The sequence below is a fragment of the Anas acuta genome, chromosome 20, assembly GCF_963932015.1.
Source record: "Anas acuta chromosome 20, bAnaAcu1.1, whole genome shotgun sequence".
Lineage (NCBI taxonomy): Eukaryota > Metazoa > Chordata > Aves > Anseriformes > Anatidae > Anas > Anas acuta.
Genome location: NC_088998.1, coordinates 6790803 through 6810339, shown reverse-complemented (window position 1 = coordinate 6810339; position 19537 = coordinate 6790803). Strand labels below are relative to the sequence as shown.

Sequence of the window (19537 nt, the reverse complement as noted above, 5' to 3'; positions counted from 1 at the left end):
TGCTCACCAGGATGCTCTTGTACATGTTGCCGTTGTCCACGGCCAGGCTGACGCGGATGATGCAGCAGTCGTCGACCTGCTGGTTGTAGAGGGGCAGCGAGAGGGACGAGTAGCTGGAGATGCCAGAGACCGAGCGCTTGTGGGTACGGGAGGCCGTCACCGGCGTGGAGGAGACGGAGGAGGACGAGGCACTGCTGGAGCCCGAGCCGATGCCCGACGTGTCCAGGGAGGAAAGGGAGGTGGATTCCCAGAACTGGAGGGCAGGGAGGAGAGGGGATGCGGAGGACACAGTGGTTTTAGCTTCTCCATCAGCCACAGACGGGGTGTACGAGTGCTGGGGAAGGGAGGCCAGAGGGATCTCACTGCCCTGCGCCAGCAGAGGACGTACAGCCACCGGAGGCGTGAGACCCCGCCACGCCGAGGCCCCCAGCCCCAAAGCAGGCTAAGGGCTGTCCCCACGTGAAGGGCACGCCTGCCTCCCCATGAGCTGCCCCGTACCTTCTTCTCCTGGCAGTCAGGGGACTCGGGGATGAAGCTGATGTTGATCTCCTCCACGTCCGAGCTGCTGGAGCCGGCAGAGGTGACGCTGACCGAGTCGGTGGCGTCCCCGCTGCACAGGTACTGCCCGCACTTGAGCTGGTCGAAGGACTTGGAGTGGGAGCTGCCGCTGGCACAGGGCTCGCTGCTCGGCGGCTGCCGGCTGCCAGGAGGGACAGGGGCAGGGTGAGAAGGGAGCGGGATGAGGAAAGGATGGCCCAGCACCACTGCGGCCACCGTGGGGATGGCCTTGGCACCCGCCTCTGCCCCGCATCCCGCCGGGACAAGCGGACTCACTCGCTCCATCGCTTGATGATGCCCGTGTTCTTCTTGGCCTTCAGCGTGTTGCTGGCTGACTCCGACAGCGGCTCGATCTCACACGACAACCCGTAGCTGGGGGGAGAGGAGAGGAAGGCTGCAGCTCGCTGGGGCAAGGTGAGGGCTGCAGAGCTGCAGGCGATGAGCCAGGGGCTTCCCTGTGCAGCAGCAGCAGCTCGGCCCCGCTCGTGCTCACCTCTCGGCCTCGCTGAGCCGCTCCAGGCTGTGGAACCAGTCCACGAAGTGGTCCTCCTGCGTGAAGCTGTAGTTGTTGCAGGCCGACTGAAGCAGCTTGATCTGAGCGATGACTTCAAACTCCTGCAGCCAACGGAGGCAGTCAGAATGGATGTTTGCCAGCCTCAGCGCACACACACACCCCTAAAAAGCTCAGCCCTGTGCACAGAGATCTCCCCCCCCCAAAAATGAAGAACACCACAGCAAAGAAAAAGAGAGATCGACCCCAAAGAGACCCGCAGAGCCCAGGCTTGCACAAAGCCAGCCTCCTCCCTCCACCCAGCTGTGCCCATGCCACGGTGAAGCTCTCACCTTCCTTCTCTTCTCAAAGTTGATCAGCCCTCCCTGGAAAAGAAGGAACAGAGGTCAGTGGGAAGCAGGGGAAGGAGAATTGCTCCCAGCCCTCTCTGCCTGCCCAGCTTGGAGCCGTTGCAGTGCGGGCTGTGCCCGCCAAGGGGCAGTGCGAGAACGGCCAGGGAATGGAGGCACAGGGGCAGCGCTGGGTATGGGATGCACAGGGGGCAGCACTGGATATAGGACACAGGGGGAAGCGTTGGATATAGGACACACAGTGGGGCAGAGTGAGATGTACGGGGAACCGCCCCCATTTTCCACTCCAGGCTGTGGGGATGCCTGGGTGGAGGAAGGAGAGGGGTTGGAGGATAGGGACGGAGGTACGTACGTCCAGGAAATCCTTCATGGCGGTGTCGAGCATCACCAGGTCTGTTAGGAAGGTGCCGAGATAAGGAATGGTGCCCTGCATCACGCCCTGGGGGACAGCAAGGGACAGCCGGGGTCAGAGAAGAGCTGAGCCCAGCCCACAGAGCCACCAGGAAGGGGACATGGGAAGGGCCGTGCCCCACTCACCATCTCTCGCTGCTGCTGCTGCCGCTTCTGAGCCCTCTTGGGGTTGATCTCCAAGGTGGCGAATTTGGACGTGCCCTCCTGGGTGGTGGGGAGAGGTGGGGATCAGCGCGGGTGGGAAACCATTACAAGAGAGGAGCTAAAGTTCACACCCCTTTTACTGGTGGAATTTGCTGGTGGAGGTTAAGAGGAATGAGGGGAAAAGGAGGAAAGAAAGGCTGAGCTTTTCCATGGCAAACAGGGAGGAGAGCCTCAGTGAATAGGAAAGGCTGCTCCCATTTCCAGCCCTCTGTATAAACAGCTCCTCAATGGGATGTTTTGTTCCCTTTTGTGTTTTGTGTGATCTCAGCCCCAATCTGCAGCGAGGCTGGAAAGCTGCGGGAAGGACGCCGGGGCTGCAGCCTTTCACAGACCCCACAGCCCAACCTTAAACCAAGAGGCCTCCCGAGAGCTCTGCCCTTTGCACCAGGCTGCTCAAACGCAGCTGCCTCTGGGGAGCAGCCGTCATCTGGTGCACAGGATCATATCCCACTGCTTATCTCTGCTGGCTAAATTGCTCTGAGCGCTTCAGGCAATGACGACTTTTGGGTGGAGAAGCAGAAAGCCCAGCCTGCTCCAAACCCCCTGCCTGCAGCCCCAGCAGCTCCGCCAGGGCTGGCAGCTGGAGCAACGTGGAGATTTCTGCCAGCATCAGCCTAACTCCGTGTCAGACGTACAGCGATGTGGGTGCCCGCTTCCCCGTACCTTAATGAGAAGCTCCCGGCTCAGGGAGTGGTTGTTCTCGTCAGAGAAGATCTCCGAGAGCTCGTGGAAGGTGCGGAAGCTCTCCCTGCTCGGGGGAAACACAGGGGGAAGTCAGCAACGGTGCCACGCTTCCTCGGGCTCTCTTCTGCTCACCCAAATGACCCCAGCAAAGCTCGCAGCTCCAGCAAGCCTTGCTGTCTGAGGTTATCCCAGGGTGTTTTGGATGGAAAGGAGAAGCAGGCAATGCTGCTTTTATTTCCTCCTTAGATCCCTGGGTTCTGGGCAAAGCCAGAGCTGCAGTGATCCCCTCCATGCATTAAAGAGCCACAACAGCAGCACAACCTCCCCTGAGACCTCCCAGCAGGACCACAGCAGTCGCTACTCACCGCAGGACCTCGTCCCACGTTTTCTTCAGCCGGTGAACAGCGTTGCACTGCAGAGCCGAGAGGATGGCTCGGAGGGAGGAGAAGTTCTTCAGGAGGCGGCACTCCTGGGGACAGACAAAGGGACCCCATGTTAAAAAAAAACAAAGCCAAGGGACCTGCTGCAATGCCCAGACTGCCAAACCCCAGCTCTGGGCAGGGGCAGGAGGCGAGCAGGATGGTGCTGTCCTACCCGAGCCACTTCGATCCACCGCTCCACCACTTTAGCCCTCTGCTGCGGCTTCAGGGACCGGTCTCCGAGACACGTGGCGATGACGCAGTTGGCCACGCTATTGAACTGCGAGACCGTGGCACGGATGGTGGGTGCCAGGTGCTCTTTGCCTTTCTTGTCTCGCTGCGACCAGATGCAGCCCAGGCAGTGGTAAGGCACCACTTTCTTAAACAGCTCCTGGAAGACAAGAGGATGGAGAAGTGTTTTTTTTTGGGAAAAGAGGCAGCCAGGAGCAAGGGAGCGTGGCAGGCTTGTGCCCGGAGCAGCAGGCGGGCAGAGCACCTTCTGAGTGAGTACTCACAGCATCCATCAGCGTGAACTGTTCCGCCACCATCTCTGGGGAGAAGGAGAGGAAATCCGACTTCCCGTCCCCGACCCCGTTCTCCTCCACCAGCTGGAACGTGCAGCCGCCGTGCTCCACAGCTGTGAGAAACGGCAAGAAGCTGAGCACCGCAGGGCGGCCACGAGCTCAGCACCACCCCACATCCCATGCCAGCCCCTGCAGACACCCACAGCCCACCTCAGAGCTCCTAATCTCCGTCTGCTCAAATAAACTAGGCCCAGGTAGAAGGACGGGCATTTTCAACCTGGATACCAACGTCCACGAAGGATTAAAGGCAGATTAACTAATCCCCTTAGAAATACCACCTCTAGTTCAGCTGGATTAGCTTCCCGGTGTGTCTCCATGTAAACGCAGGCAGTGTTTACAGGGGTTTTAGCCATGTGGTGAGACCAAAGGCTCTGGAGACCCTCAGTGCTAACCAGTACTGCTCTCCCTGCAGCCCCAAACACCCCGGTGAGCAGGGAACCTCCATCCCACCTTCTGCTTCGGTCTCGCTCTGCTCCTGCTGCTGGAACTGGGCCAGCAGGATGCGGGCTCGGCGCTCTAGGTCCGAGCCGGGGATGTTGTGGCGCACGTAGGAGATGAGCTGCTTGAGGCAGGCGAAGTCCGGGGGCTTGCGGAAGTCCTCCGAGTATTGGTCCAGCCAGGCGCCCAGGATGGAGGAGATGGTGCTGCAAGGAGAGGAACGCGGGCAGGCCCGTGTGAGAATCGGGTGCCACGAGGTACCCGTGTGCACCCACGGGCCCGTGGGACATCGCATGCCTCCATGCATGAGCCACAGGGCCATCGGCAGAGCCCCCTGTCTCTGGGTGACCCGCAGCATGGTCAGACTTACTTCTTCAGCTCCATCCTCTCATCCACAACATGCCTGGCGTGGTCCCCGTTCGCCTGCGCGTGGAGCTTGCCATACCTGGCAGGGCACAGTGAGGAGACAGTGAGGGTCCTGCACTCAGCTCTGCCTCTTCTCCCTCCACATCTTCCCCCGGGGACCAGGATGAGCATTTCCTCCTCAACCCACCCCAAAACCTTCGTGCTGATGGGGCTGGGAGAAGCCCATCAGACCTCCACCGTGTGGCAGAAGATGCTGGAGCTCTCCTGGCCGAAGGGGCTCGGGCATCAGCCACCCCCAACTGCATTTTGGGGCACGGGGCAGCCTCACCTGTTGAGCAGCAGGTCCAGCACTTGCTTGGTGGTGGCGAAGGCCCGGTACGTGCACAGGAAGATGGTGACGTAGGTGGAGTCATTGCCCTTGAAGGCCGAGACCAGGTACTCCACCAGCTTCTCCAAGGTCCCAGCCTTTATCGTCCGCACCTTACACGTCTCGTAGAGGTTTAAGGCCGACTCGTTCTCAAACTGCCAGGACAAGGAGCACGAGTCAGTGGGCTGGATGAAACAGACACATGCAAGCACGACGTGGTCCCATCAGCTCAGCAAGAGCTGTTCGGGTCTCAGCTGGGGCAGGGATCCCTGCAGTGCCTGGGGCCCCCTGATGGGGTTTGGGGACAGGGAAGCCCCAGGGTTGCTAAAATCCAGATGCAAATCAGGGTTGCCCCATTTTGCAAAACGAGGCTTCAGATTGTTTCCCTCAATCCTTTTTCCCATGGGGCAGAGGACAGCGGTGCTCCCAGGCCCCCTCTCGCAGATGAATACCTCATTTAGGGATAAGGCTGGGAAGGAGCTCCCAGACCAGGAGCATCCAGGGGCACAAGAAGAGGGCAGGATGCGGGCTGGTATGGACCCTGCCAAGCCCCCAGATCAGATCACCGTGTCTGGCAGGGAAACATCACAAAACACCCCATAGAGCAATGCTGGCCGAGCCCCAACTTACCCCCAGCCACCGCTGCCCTTTGTTGGCCGTGTGATGGAGCTGCACCTTCCGGAGCGATATGCTGTAGATCACACCATCCTCCAGCTCTTCTCCGATCTCCTGTGTGGAGCTCTGCGTGAGACAATACGATACACCATGAGATAAGGAGGGTAACAGGTGGCAGAGGTGCTCTTGTGAGCCCGTACAGGGCGTCCTGGCAAGCCAAAGGGATTTTGCTTGTCCGCTCACAAACCCAAAGCCGGCAGCACCAGCCCTTTGGGGCAGCTGGACCCAGAGCCCGCACCCAGGCAGAGCCAAACCTCTGTGTCCCGGCTGTCTCCCTCCCTGTGGCCTTACGGGCAGTAAGGTGACATTGCTGCTGGCTCTGGATATAATCTTGGTAATCTGCCCCCCAAGCACCTCAAGCACTCGCAAGCCATTTTGCACCATGGATAGCAAATAATGACCGTGAAACCAAACTGCCCATCATTTCCAGGCAGCGTTGGCCATGCACACTGGGCAGAAACTCAAGAGGGAAGCTCAAATCTGGGGGAAAACCCCAGTGAGTAGCAGTGGGGTGGCCTCAGGGACAAACAGACAGGTTGCTGCACCCCCGGGTCACATCCTGACCCAGCCACGAGGCTCTCGTTTCTGCTCTGGGGATGTGGAGACCCCCCCAGACTTGGCCCAGCCTTCTCCCCACCATGCTCTGCTGAATCAGCGCCTCCCTGAGAGGATTTCTGCAGATCCCTCAGCGGGGATCTCCCTCCCTCCTGAGCAGGGGGAGGTGACCACACTCAGGGGCCAGCCCACAGCTTCCCCTGCAGCCTGCAGGGCACGAAACCCCACGTCCCAAACCGCTCCCCGTGGACACGAGGACCACGGCTCCAGTCGATGCCGCACATCTCAGGAGATGCTGAGCAGAAAGCACCAAGCACAACCTGAGCAGACAGATCCAAGCCTGCTCTAACCTGCTCCTCATCACCGTCCTTTATCATCACAGCAGCGATCGCCGTGTTATTACCGCCCTGTGCTCACGTCAAACGCTTGTTATTAGCGAGGAATTAAGGCAGAGAATCACAACCAGCTCAGAGAGCAAGGGGAAAACTTGAAAGAGCCTCTTACTCACAGCTGTAATGAATGAGGACAGAGAATCCCTCAGGACAGGGTTATTGGACTTCTTTCTCACTTGCTACTGAACCTGCTCTTCTCACTTCATGCCAAGGCGTTTGGCTTGCTGAAGCTCAGAGGTGCCACGAGGCTCCTAACTGCAGCTGTGAACACCCGAACCCATCCAACCGACCCACGCAGAGACAGACAGAAATCCTGGATGCCTGCATCCATCTTCCTCCGTGCTCTGGGATAAGTTACAGCAGAAATGTGCTTTCAGGTATAGACAGGCCTGAATTTCCAGAGCGAAACGCACTCACCCACCAGCAAGGTGTGCCCTGAGCCTTCCTGCATATCTCCCTATCTCCCTCTTGTCTCAGCAAGACTCTGGGCTGCTGAGAGCCCTGCCAGAGTGGCCACCCGTGCCATCAGACATGAAGGTGAGAGCAGTGAGGTGCTCCTGGGCCAGGTGAGCTGCTCCCGACCCCACAAGCTGCTTCGCCTTAGCAGGGAACCAGGGGGACCGGCACGACCCCAAAAGAGCTCTGTCGACACCACTGCAGCCCCACATCCACACCAGGCACTTGGAGCGATCCCACGCCAACCCAACTCGATCCCATGCCGACCAGGATGTCTGTCTTCCCTCTGTGGAAGCTGTTTCCAACATACAGAAGGAAAAGCTTTGGAAACTTCCCAGTTTGGGATGGAGGAGAGCTCCGGCTCCAGCAGGACCAGACCCCTACACAGCCTAACTCCAAAAAGATATTTGGCTAGGCAGTTATAAACCCCAGACACAAAGAGCCATCCAAAACCAGATGCTTGTTGAGATGCAATTAAATTAATAAAGAAATCAAATCATAGGAGAGGACAAAATGTCCCGGGATCAATGCATGAATCACTGGCAGCTGCTGTGCAACTCCAGTGGAAACTCTTGCCACAAACGCAAGGGTTTCCACTCTTGTATTTCATGTCACGTGCAGAGGGTGCACCTAATTTTAATGTGCGTAGAAGCAAATTTCGTTTCCTTCCTATATTTGAGACTGTCGGATTCATTCATTTTCTGTCTTGCTGACTCGTGCGATGTCCCCTGAAGTTCCCCCTTTGCAAACCACACGCACAGAACGCAGCTTCCGAGCGGTTTCCAGCTAGGCTCATGCCAAGAGCTGGGCGAGCTGCTACACTGGTACATTTTAAAATTTGGTTATTTATATTCTGCGTGAGCTTCCTCTTTCCTCCTGCTCTTTCTCCGAGATGCTGATTGCGCATTCGGCACATGCTCGTTAAAAACTAACGGAGCAAAAAGCAGCAGCAGGACACAGCCAGGGCAGCCCCACCTCGGCACCTGCTCCTAACCCACAGCTCTCCCTTTGCACGTGGGAAGATGTGGGACCAGAGGCAGGGCTGGCAGAGCCCAGAACCCCCAGCCAGGGCTTATAGTTATGGGATGGGCACCGACGGCTCTGAAATCCTGCCTGCCACTCGCACCAGCTCCCTGTAGGACTTGCAGCAAGTCAACCAAAGAGAAACGTCCCCAGAACGGTCTCAAAAGAGCCCCCAGTTTCTCCCTCTCGGCACGCAGCCCTGCTCCTGCTCAGATGGGGGCACGGGAGAACCCTTCGCGTGTTGAACGGCGGGGGAATGGGACAAAATTCTGCGAGAGCTGGAAGCTTTTGCAAAAAAGCAGCCGTAAGTGAACTCGGCAGGAGTTCATCCCCTGAAATATGAAACTGGAGGCCGCGCCAGATGGCTTGCCTGGTTTCAGAGACCGCCTCTTGGAGCCGTGGATAGCCCTGGGCTGCGGGAGCAGTGGGGAGCTCCGGACCTGACTTCAAAGCCTTGGTGACTACACCAGGGAGGAATTCCTGCTCCGTGCAATCAACTCTTCCACTCCCGGGCGCATGTTCTGGTACACAGCACGGCGCTGAACCCCACGTCTTCACACGGAGGTTTAATAACGAGCTCTAGGATTTAGCCAAGCAAGCCTGGAAGAAGGGCTGCAGCGTCAGGGACAAGGCACAGGGCAGCAGGGAACCTGCCTTTGCCCCTTCTCATCAGCCGAAGGGGAGAAAAATGCAAAATCCCAACTGCAAGGAACATATTGGCTAGGAAACTGCATTCTAGAAAGCATTGAGATAAATCACAAAGGTGGGTTTAGTAAGACAGGAGCCCAGCACAGGATTAACTGTGACAACATTCCTGCACATCACGCACAATTAGCCAACAATTACCAGGTCTTCACAGCACTGGTCCCACGTGCCATGGCTTAGTGCATTGGCCTCCAAAGGCACAGAATAATGAACTGTTAGTGGGAAAAGGTATTAATTTCAGCACACACGGATGAGACAAGACTGCTTAAAGTGCTTTTACTGATGCTCCCTGAACAACAGCTGGTTTAAAGATCAAGATGTTCATGTTACTCTGCTCCCTTTCAGCTGGGCAACGCAAAATGTGTGTTCTGCAGGTGATACAACGGGTTTGGACTTTGCAGTCTCCAGTCCCTTCTCACAGTAATGCCTTCCCACCAGCAATGGGAAATTGGCACTTCCAGAAACGAAAGAAACCCAGGACCACGTCCTCCACAGTTTACACAAGCCCCAAGTTCACTTTTGTTTCACCCTGGGGAGCAGATCCTGAACCCATGCAACGCACGGCGGTAACTTTGGGGCCTCTTATGTAAACGAAAATGCACGGCGTTATGTAAAAGGAAATTAGAAAAAAAAATATCCACCTTCATCTAGTGAAAGGAAAACAACTTGAGTTCCGTGAACCACAGACACAGACCGCAGAAGCAGAAGTGCCCTCTGTCCTGCTCGCCCAAAATAAGCGCACGCAGCACAACACCCTACAAAACTCTGCCTGGCGGGGACTTCCAGGCAAAACCCCCCCCAGGGCTGATGTTTCCCCCAGGGCTCTGCCGGTCAGGGTCAGCCCTTCTGCTCCTCGGTTTCCTTTCCCCAGCTGTGCTCAGGAAGGCTGCAGAGACCACCCAGAGGCAGCACTGAACCTCCCTGTGCTTGGGGAAAGGAAATGTGCCCAGTGCTGATGGTCACCCCTGGCACGTGCTTTGGATCAGCAGCCCCATCGAGGCCAGGAGCTCCCAAACACCCCCCCAGCAGTGACCAAGCTTTGCTGGGTGTCACGGCTGTCTCCAGCCAGCACCCCAGCTCGATCCCAGGCCGTTCCTCTCCCCCTGTGCTGTATCACATCTCTGCTGATGGCGCTCGAATCCCGGCCCCTGCCCCGCACGGAGCTGCAGCGCTGGGGTGCTCAGCAGATGGATGTGTTTTCTTCTTCGGGTTTTCGACACTCTCCGCCTTCCTTCCTGCCTCCTCTGAGCCACTTCAGACCAGGAACGCTTCCAACAGCCCATGAAAAAATAATGACAGAGGGGGAAACAGGAAAAGAATAGAAAAAGGGCCAGAAGCTAAACTTAAACCCGCTGTGAAAAGGGGGTGTTTTTGCCAGGATACCAGGACAGTGGCAACAGCTGAGGGCCTGTTCTCACCCATCAGCTGCTTGGCTCCGCAGCCGAGGCTCCCTGACACGCTCAGCTCTGCTTCTGCTCCGCTTCAGGTGTTTAAGCAGGGGCAGCTGCAGCCAGCAACCACGGGGAGCAGCCGGGGGCCATAAATCCCCCCCTGGCACCCCCAGGCAGGGATGGGTGGCGGTGGGGACGTGTCACCCCCATCTGCCTCGCAGGAGGCTTTGGCACCTCTTCCATCAGGGCCTGCCCGAGGGCACTGTTTGAGACAGGGCAGGCCTGATCCTGCTGGTGGTGCCTGTGTCCGTAACCCCGCGTGCTTGGGGAGGATATTCAAAGGCAGCCGTCTCCGCCCGTGTGGCTTAGGAAGAAGAGAAAGCAGCGGCTGGAGGATCTGGTACAAAGGCGTCTTGTGACTCGCACGCAGTGAGTCAGTGGCTGGAGCGAGGATTAGGAGCTCAGTGCTTGGGTCCAGAAACGAGACAGAGCAGATACACTGGATTCCTCCCCCGTTTGCGTTTGTTTTGCTTTCAGAGAAAACTCCGAGCCTTCCCACACATCGAAACTTTTTCGCTCTTTTTATGGTCTGGAAGTCGAGAATGGGACCTGGAAAAATGCTGCGTGCCCACTGCATCCCTGCCAACCTCTGAAGGCTGCAGGAGATCGGCCTTGCTCTGGGGACTCCCCTGGGAAAAGCAAGCCATGTCTATCGCTGGCAGTGCCAGAGACACCACAGGTGGCTGGCGGTGTCGCTCCAGACCCTGCATTCCTTACACCCTGGAGCACACAAAGACCACCAACACCTCCAGGCAGCTGCATCCTAAGCAAAAGCCCAGCCTAGGCTGCCCCTAGAGCAGGACTCCCCTCGTGCCTCCCACCCAGGGATGTGCCAGGAAGGGCTCCCTTCGCCGGCTGCTGAAGCGGAGCAGAAAACTGAGAGCAGCAGGTTTTGCTTCCTCTCTAAGTTCATGGAAAAAGGATCCGGCTGACGCAGCAGTTCCAGCTCTTGCTCCACATTGCTTTGCTTTGCGTTCGTGATCACTTTGGTGTGCGCTTCTGCAGCATCCCCGCTCAGCGCCAACGCCTACCCGGCCAGCCTTGCTTACGAGGGACGCAGCTGGCCTGTGCCTGCAGAGCCACCGCTCCGCTACGGACTCACCCGGAGGGCAATTACTGGAAGTGAAACCAGCACCACGTGGCTGGTGACAACTGGTGTATAAAAAATTAATGCCTATTGCTCTGTAAGAGTAAATAAAGATCAAGTGGTTCACGGTAAGTCATTTTGGCTTGGAACAAAAGGTCTGTATTTCACCGAGGTGGAACGGAGAAATCTGCAAGGAACGTCACAGAAACGAGCTCCAAAACTGAAATGCATTTTTTTGTCTACAGTAGCACCTGTAGGTCTCATGCAACATGATAGCCCTGTTATGCCTCCTTCAAATGTGAAGAGAACAGGGTGTGTGTGTCCCAAAGAGAAGACAGTTAAGCCTACCTGTCTTTGTAGTACCCTGTTGATTCCAATGCTGGAACGGGGCCCTTCGCACCAAGTGTGCTACCTCTGCGTCAGCAAGAACTGCGGCGTGGCAGCCAAGGGGAAGCGCCTGGGTCCGCGTTGGAGCTGACAGACCTCGCAATTCACTGGGATGCTCACTGCTGAGCTTTCAATTATGCCTTCACACACGTTCACCAGTATATTTCTGACTTCAGGACCAGCACAGGACACACAGATCTGTTTGTCGCTGCATTTCCAGGGAAACACTTTGTCCCTTGCATATATCAGCATTTTCAAGCTAGCGAGTTCCCAAAAGTCTTTACATTCCCAGAAACACAAAGCCTTCAATAAACATTCTCCTGCTCTCAGCTTGCAGCCTATGTGCCAGTCTAGCCAGCCAAAAATTTCATTTTAAACAGCATCAATTGCCCTAAAACCAGCTTCTTTGGCCAAACCTCCCCTTGCCCCCACCACGTGGGTGACCTGCACGAAGGAAGTGCACAGCTGGGGCTGGAGTTTTGCCCACGCTGTTCCCGAGCAGCCTGGATAACCTGTACATAGCTGCCTGTGCACTCACTTATCAGCTGTGGCTTGCAATGGGGGAAAAAAAAAAAAAAAGAAAAAAAAAAGTAGTCTTATCTTTCTGTCATCTCAAAGATGCACAGATTGGGGTGGACAAACTGGAGGCTGCCCAAAACCCACAGCTGTCTGGCTGCCGTCTGGCTTGCGGTAACTGCGCTGCAACCCCTCGCTTTAATTTAATGAGCAAGGTTCATTTCGATTCAGCTCAGACACCTCCTTAGCGTAGATAAACTGCACCAAAATAAGCCCTCGTGAAGTGAATGTGTCCACCCATGTGTTTACACTGGCCTACGTCGACTTAGGTTCACTCCACCGAAGCTGGTGTGATCGAAGCGTGGGCAGGATCGCCCAGAACGACAAGCCCAGACCCCCCCAGCCCCGAAATCCTGGAGGAGGATGCCTGGGAGGTGGGGGGAGGCTCCCAATGCCCCCAGCCCCACAGCAGGGCAGGCCCAGGAGCTCTCCCAGCCCGGCTCAATGCCACCACTGTGCTCCCGGGGCCGCAGAGGGGCTCGCGGTGCTGGTGGCACGGGGATGGCCTCAGCGGATGGCTCGCTCTTTGTGCGTGCGTCCGCAGCGGGGTGACCCAGTAAACAGCTGAAGCAGAGAAAACGCACGAACAATCCAGGGCAGGGAGGCAGCAGCGAGGGGCTGCTGGTGAAAGGAATAAAAGCGAGCCTTTGTTCGCTGGCCGTGCCCCTCGCACCCGACTCCCACCCCGGCCGGCGTGACGTCGGGTGCCTCCATTTGCTGCAGAGCCGCAGGCTGACCCCGGCTGGTCCCAGCCTCCTCCTGCCACCCGCAGCCCCCTCCACATCCCAGCTGTGGGCTTCTGGCCACCCCTTTGCTCCAGGAAGGGCTGCCATGGGGCTGAGCGGGGGACATTTTGCCCTCGGATGGCTCCCTGCCACCTCTTCCCCTCCCTGCGGCTGCTTTGCTGCCTGTGGGAAGCTGGAAGGGAGAAGAGCAAGCGCTTTTGCCTTGTAATCAAGAAAATCTCAGCTTCAGAGCATTACTTAACTAGGTGTCAACGAGGCAGTAGGTGCTATATAAGCAGGTACAGAGGCAGGAGTCAACAAGCCGACACCTGGGGGGCCTGCAGTCAGGATGCTAAGTCAACTAAGTTGGTCTGATTTCCACAGCTGAAGCAACTGAGAGTTTAATTTTAATTGGCACCTTTGGAGAGAAAACAACTGGAAAGAAAAAAAAAAAACTAGCTGGTGTCAAGTGCCTGAACATGCACTCCGGGAGCCCAAGCAGAGAGGCTTGGACCCGAGCCCTGCCCCGGGAGCTGGGTGTGCCGGATCCTTCACATCCAGAGAGGCTGTGGCAGGAGAAAGGCGGGTGTCTGGGGTGGGATGAGTCCCCCCCAGCCCCAATTCTCTCCCTAGTTACTAGGACCCATATCCCTATGCCTGTAAATGCGACTCCTGCAGCTGACCCTGTCTGAGCATCAGCCAGAGAGGGACCTGCAGCAGCAAACCCTCTGTCAGCGTTACCCAAAATGTAGGGGGTGCCCGGGAGAGAGCGGGCAGCTTCACGCAGGGTTATTCCACTTTCCCATCTACCCTCCCCTTACAGGTAGTCATTCCCTCACATCACAAAGCTTTTTTTTGTGACAAAACTACACCAAAGCCTCGCTGTGCTGCATGCAGCACTGGGTGAGCCAGCATGGGCCTCGCGGGGCTTGTCTGCTGTCCTGGGCTGGATGGATGCCTGGTACTAGGGCTGAGCATCCCCATGGCTTGCCCTCTGCTTCAGAATGTTTCAAAATGAGTTTTTGGGACAAATCCAACCAAAAAGTTGACTCACAAAATGACAGTGGGACAGCGTCAGCGCAAAGTGGGAGGCAGCACCCACATTCCTGCCCCAGCTCCTTTCACGTGACATTGCCCGGACCAAGCTGGGTCATCAAGCCTCGAGCATTCCCCTCCTCTTAGAGACAACTTTTGCAGGGGAATGTGCTGAAATCTGTGGAAATAAGGACTGGGAGAGAGGGGTTTTGTGGGGTGCCACCCCAACGAAGCAGCCGAGGGAAGGAGCACTTTGTGTGACGCCCACAGCGCGCCATGGCTGTGCTCTGAGTCACCGCCGAGCATGAGCTGCGAGGGAGCCCAGCCCCGGCTGTCCCAGTGCCAGCTCCCACTGCAGCTCTGGGATGGGATCTCGCAGCCTGTGCCATCCAGAAAATCAGAAATCCCAGCGAGATGGCCACCAGCAGCCTTGGGCTGCGTGCTGTGCCCTGCCCAGTGTGGCTGCCGGATGGTTTCCTGAGCCGAAGCCAGACCTAGAGCAACCCGAGCCCAGCACACATCATTTCACAACCAAAACACCAACCTCAGAGGTGAGGGCTCTCAGCTTTTGGGTCACCATGGAGACACGACCACTGCAAAGGGCAGGGAAACACTGTGGTTTTGCTCCCTGACATGAAGAGCAGCTCTGGTAAGACGGGTAGCAAGCCCTTCAAAACCAGGTCTCCACACAGGCCCTCGGCTCAGCTGCTGTTTGTTAAAGTGTGGTTAGCAAAAAGAAAAGCCACACTAAAAATAATGCCTCAGCATTCCAGATTAAGTTGCCTCTGATGACTTTCCTCTCCAATCTGTGCTGTTTGCAAGTCAAAACAACTTTTTATTATTTTTTTTTCCCTCTGCTGCCAGCTCTGAGGACGTGGCCTGCTGTCTGGCAACTGGAGCCACCTCCATCCTGCCTCCGCAGTGCCTAGGGTCCTGGCGTGCAGGGCCAGGGGACACCTTGCCCCATCCCATAGCAGGGCTTGTTGACATACCGATGGTGGAACAAAAGCAAACTCAGTGCCACCGAGCTATGCAAGATAAACAGGCCACGTGTGTGCCTCTGTGGTGCTTCATCCCCCCCAGTGTTTCACTGTCACGTAACTACCGGCCATCAGGTGTGCTAAACTCTCGCTGGTTATCTAATAAAAACGTGGTGCCCTATAGGAACCTGTACAAACGCAGCCCTAGCTGTCGGCTTTAGGGATTGTTTGCATGTCATAAACACGAACAAACCAAAGGCAGGGAGAGGAGCGGCGGTGCTGGGCGCTGCAGCCACCACTTCATCACACTGAGGCAGATCGGCATGAACTCACTGCCAAGATTTGGGAAGGACTTCTGCCTCTGGGAGAGCTGCTGCCAGGTGTTACAGGAACAAAAGGCCACTCCACAAGAGCCCTTCTGCAAACACAGCATTACACGCGTGAGCACAGCCACTTCAGTGTTGGCCAGCCGCAGCACCCCGAGCCGGCTCGTCAGGCAGCGCCTGCTTCCTGCCCCTCGCTTATCAGGCCCCAGCCGATCCCTGGGGAGCGGCTGGGATCACTCGTGCCAGAGCTGAGGGCTCCCTAACGGCTCAGGAGCAAAGTCCAGGCACATCGGTATTGCAGAAGGTGCTGTGCAAGCTGGATGGGCTCTGGGGGTCAGGGCTGCACCATGTGGTCAGTCCCTGTGGTGGCACAGGAACAAGAAACTGACAATTTAAGGAGCCAAACTACTCGGTTCTTCTTCCACCACCCACAGCTCTTCCAGGCTTGTACAGAGGCTGCGATATGGTTTCAGCGTGATGCTCAGCCGGTTTCTCTCAGGCACCAAGCACCTCCTCATACGAGCATTCACGCCAGGCTCATCTTTCAGCGCACAGATGCAGAGTGAAGGTCCCGCAGGCCTCTGACGAGCAACACACGTTTTGGGGAGGCCAAGGATGCTGCCCTTGTGTCTAACCCGGCACTGTGCACAGGAAGAGCACAGGATAAACAAAGCAGTGTATGGATGGCCTCCCCCCAGCTGCAGCGTGCTCCCTCGCCCGCCACAACCAGCCTTGTGTCCAAATCCTACTCCTTGGCTACAGCTTTCTCCTCCCCCCTTGCTGGGTCCATGGGAGATAGAGAAATATTTGAGAACTGAAACAGCCCTGCTGCAAGTATGCATCCAAATAAAAGGAACACAACTGCTTGAAAAACAGTCACTCAGTCAGCTCTGGAGATAAGAGTGCTAGAGAAAGTACAAGCAGGGGGTGCCCAGCCTTTACATGTGGTCTGCAGTGACCTAAATAAGCTCTCTGCTCCTTCAATTACATGTCCCTCGGGGGATGCAGTGGCTGGCAATTAGAGAGGCAGAAAGGGTGATGGAGAAGCCACTCATGGTGAAGTCAGGCCTATGGCCAGAACAACTCGCACGGCGCTGAAAACAGGCTGTGCTCTGGCCTGAAATGTAGGATGGCTGCTGCCAACCACCCAACACCACAGCAGAGGAGCTGAGCGAGTGAGACATCCCTGCAGCTCAGCAGTCCTTTTGCTCTTTTCCTGAAATTTCATCCTTTTGCTCTTTTCCTGCAAAATCTGAGCTCATTCCACCCCAAACCTGGGCATGGGGAAGTGTAGAAACTCTCCAAGCTTGCATTTAGTTGTCCCAATCCCACACCCACAGCTGGGACATAAAGGGCCGTAGCAGAATGACAGCGTGATCTGGGGGGCTCTGGAGGGCCAAGTGAGGACCCTGGGGACCGAACAAGATTTCTGCCAGGGCTGCCAATCCAGCACTGAAGCCTCAGTGAGATCCCTACCCCTATGGAAACAGGGCACGGCGGCCCCTGAGTAACACGATCCTTATACAAACACATTTTGGAACCTCTCCCCAGCTTCTAACGATATCAAATAATAATCAAAAATCCCTCCCGCCTCTGTTCTTCCCCTCCTGCAGCAGCCACCAACAATCAGCATCTCAGCTTGCTCCCAGCCTCGCCGCCGCCTCCAAACCCTTCTGGAAGGGAGCCACAAGGCAGGTCCCCAACCGAGGAGTACCAGCAGATGATGTTCATCTCGCAAATTGCAAGGGGCATATCAGGTTGTGCCTCAGGGAGGGGAAGAGGCTGGGAGAAAAGGATCTTCTTCCACAGGCACCACTGGAAGCTAAAAGAAAATGGCTTTTAAGAGAGATCTTCACCCCTCCTTCCCGGCTATAAAGCAAAAGCACTGACCTCCAAGGCATCTGGGCTGAGCAATTCAAGTTTTCGAGGATATGTTTAGCAACTGAAAGTCTCCTAATTGTTCAGAAAACAAATAGAGCCAAAATAGCAACAATACAAGCTTTTTCAATATGCGTCAGCCCTCACCATTTGTCTGGAGATTCAGTGATGCCAGTCTCATGAAAGTTTCAGTCTGTGTCATCTGCAGTTGTGCTTACAGCACGCATCTCCAGCAAGGAGCAGGAGGAGAACCACCAAATAAATTCGAACTGGGACATTCACCGCTGATTTGGGCTGGATTAGAACCGAAAAGGACAAAGCAAAAGGTGTGCAAAGCAGCTTGGTCAGCTAGAGAGGCTCCGTATAAACTTTCAATTTCCCATGGTTAACATCAGCAGGAGAACACTTGGCAGCACGTGGCCGCGAGCCCTCGAACAGCCACCTCGGCGCGGTGCCTGGGAGATCGATACCGTTGCTTGGGATACAGGCAAAGGACCCTGCCACTGACAGCCACCCGCAGGGGCTCAGCAGAAAACAGGATCCGTGTTCCCCACCACCTGCTGAGCAGCTTTCCAGGGATCCTCTCTATTCCCCTGGGACCAGGCATGGTCCCCAGCAGCTGGCACGGCCCCGAGCCCAGCTCCGTGCCAGTGCAGGGCCGAGTGGGGAGCACAGCCCTTGGTTTCCAACACAGGGACAAAGTGGAGCTCGGCAAAACAGCGATGGTCTACAGGGGGCATTCAAATAATCCGCCTTCTCCTCCCAGGGTGTATCTCACAGAGAAACCTTACCCGGGGATTACAACCACACCAGGCTGCTGCCAGCACAGTTGTCGCAGCAACTCTGCTTTCTCTGCCTTTTGGCATTCTTTCCCCGGTTGTGCAGTGTAACGACAGCGAGCAAAACCCGCTCCACACAACCCAGAGAACACCACGAAGCCCTCAGCCAGGAGCACGAGGAGGTGAGAGGCTCTCAAAGAGCCTCCGAGCTGCTCGAGAGGCAGTGGGTCACCAAACCCCGCTCCAGGCTGTGCCTTTCCTCGCCTCCGCTCGCGAACGGATGGCACGGAGGAAGGAAGAATTTGTCAGCAAGTTCCTCGGGGCCGGGAGGAAAGCCCAGGCGCTGGGATGCAGCACGTTAAGCAGCACGGAGCCACGTTACGGCCCAGAGGGGAAACCTGGGCAGCGAGGACAGCAGAGGAGGGCTGGAGGACGCTTGCCTCTCTCTGCTATGCCGAGGCCACGCAAAGCCACTCTCAGCCCCAAAAACTTTGCTTTCGCAGCCTCCATTCCCCGTGCTACAGCAAAGCCCCTCCCGAGGTGCAAAGCCTCATCCCCTGGGGTGCACGGGGCAGCTTCCCTGGGGGGGTAGAAGCACGATGAGCCTCATCGCCCCCCTTCTGCCCCCTCCCTGTTCCTCTCGCTCCCCCTGCCAAAAGCGCGGCCCTGCAGCCTCCCGGAGCGCGGCGGGCCGGAGAGGCTGGACTTCCTGCCAGACATAACACGAACCAGATGATGTGCGCCGAACAATGTCAGCACGCCCACCCCCAGGAGAGAGGAGCAGAGTGGAGGGGGGGGAAGCAAGCTGGCTGGTGTTTTCGTGAACTCTCGGCAAAGCTGACCACCAGGCCGGAGGAGAGCTGGTACGGCCGGAGCCTGAGCTAATCCCATCCCCGGCCGAGCAGGACTTTGTAGTGCAGGTTATGGGATGGATCCTTCGGAGCAGGGAGAAGGAGCCACCGCTGCTGAAATGCTGGCTCCCTTCGCCGGATATCTGCACAGTAACGTGGAGGTTTCAGCGGTGATCCCCCTCCAGCCGCCCCCCTCCAGCGGGAAGCAGCCAGAGCCACCAAGCACATCTGCAGCTGGCTCTAAATCCCAGCAAAGCCAGGCTCCTGCCCCGCGCTGATTTAACCCCTGTGCCGCCAGCCTTCCTCTGAACCAGCTCTGAACGCCAAAACCCTCCTCCAGCTGAGCTGCTCCTAACACGCCGCTTACTCAGAATCAATGACATTCCTGGCGCGCAGGAGACGATCATCCATTACGAAGAAAAAAGGCAGAGCTCTGACTCAGATGGTTCTGGGTGCCTCTGCCTCCACCTCCACGCACAGCTGCCATCAACAAACCCGTCGGGCTGAGACCTCCAGGGGACCGGCTCTGAAGCGCCCAGGGTCGAATCCAGAGCAGCACAAATATTTTGCATCCTCCAGCAAAGCCCTCCCGGTGCCCATAACCTTCCCAGGGGACGCTTATGGGGCTTGGATGAGCCTGAAGCCCTCACGGGCAGCTCAGATCCAAGCAGTTTCCTGCATCCAGAAGCCAGGGAGCTCAAATGAGTTATTAGGACCCCCATTTTTAGCAATCTGCCCCCTTGCCCTGGTTGCTCGGAGGGAGG

At 56.8% G+C, this 19537-nt stretch overlaps 1 protein-coding gene across 4 annotated transcripts in view; it reads right to left on the bottom strand.

The window, feature by feature from the left end:
* Nucleotides 1-19537, bottom strand: part of RALGDS (ral guanine nucleotide dissociation stimulator) — a 47011-nt gene that overhangs the window by 2511 nt on the left and 24963 nt on the right. For 3 of the 4 annotated variants that reach the window (XM_068656855.1, XM_068656852.1, XM_068656851.1), the window contains exons 2-16: nt 5523-5633; nt 4854-5047; nt 4530-4604; nt 4172-4365; nt 3653-3774; nt 3313-3528; nt 3084-3187; nt 2698-2782; nt 1957-2034; nt 1772-1858; nt 1402-1434; nt 1052-1173; nt 835-930; nt 499-700; nt 8-334 (exon numbers count right to left, since the gene is read on the bottom strand). In XM_068656855.1, coding sequence (XP_068512956.1) covers nt 8-334; nt 499-700; nt 835-930; nt 1052-1173; nt 1402-1434; nt 1772-1858; nt 1957-2034; nt 2698-2782; nt 3084-3187; nt 3313-3528; nt 3653-3774; nt 4172-4365; nt 4530-4604; nt 4854-5047; nt 5523-5633 — 2046 coding nt within the window. The remainder of the gene's footprint in view (nt 1-7; nt 335-498; nt 701-834; nt 931-1051; nt 1174-1401; nt 1435-1771; nt 1859-1956; nt 2035-2697; nt 2783-3083; nt 3188-3312; nt 3529-3652; nt 3775-4171; nt 4366-4529; nt 4605-4853; nt 5048-5522; nt 5634-19537) is intronic. The other variant, XM_068656854.1, reaches the window with a different exon arrangement.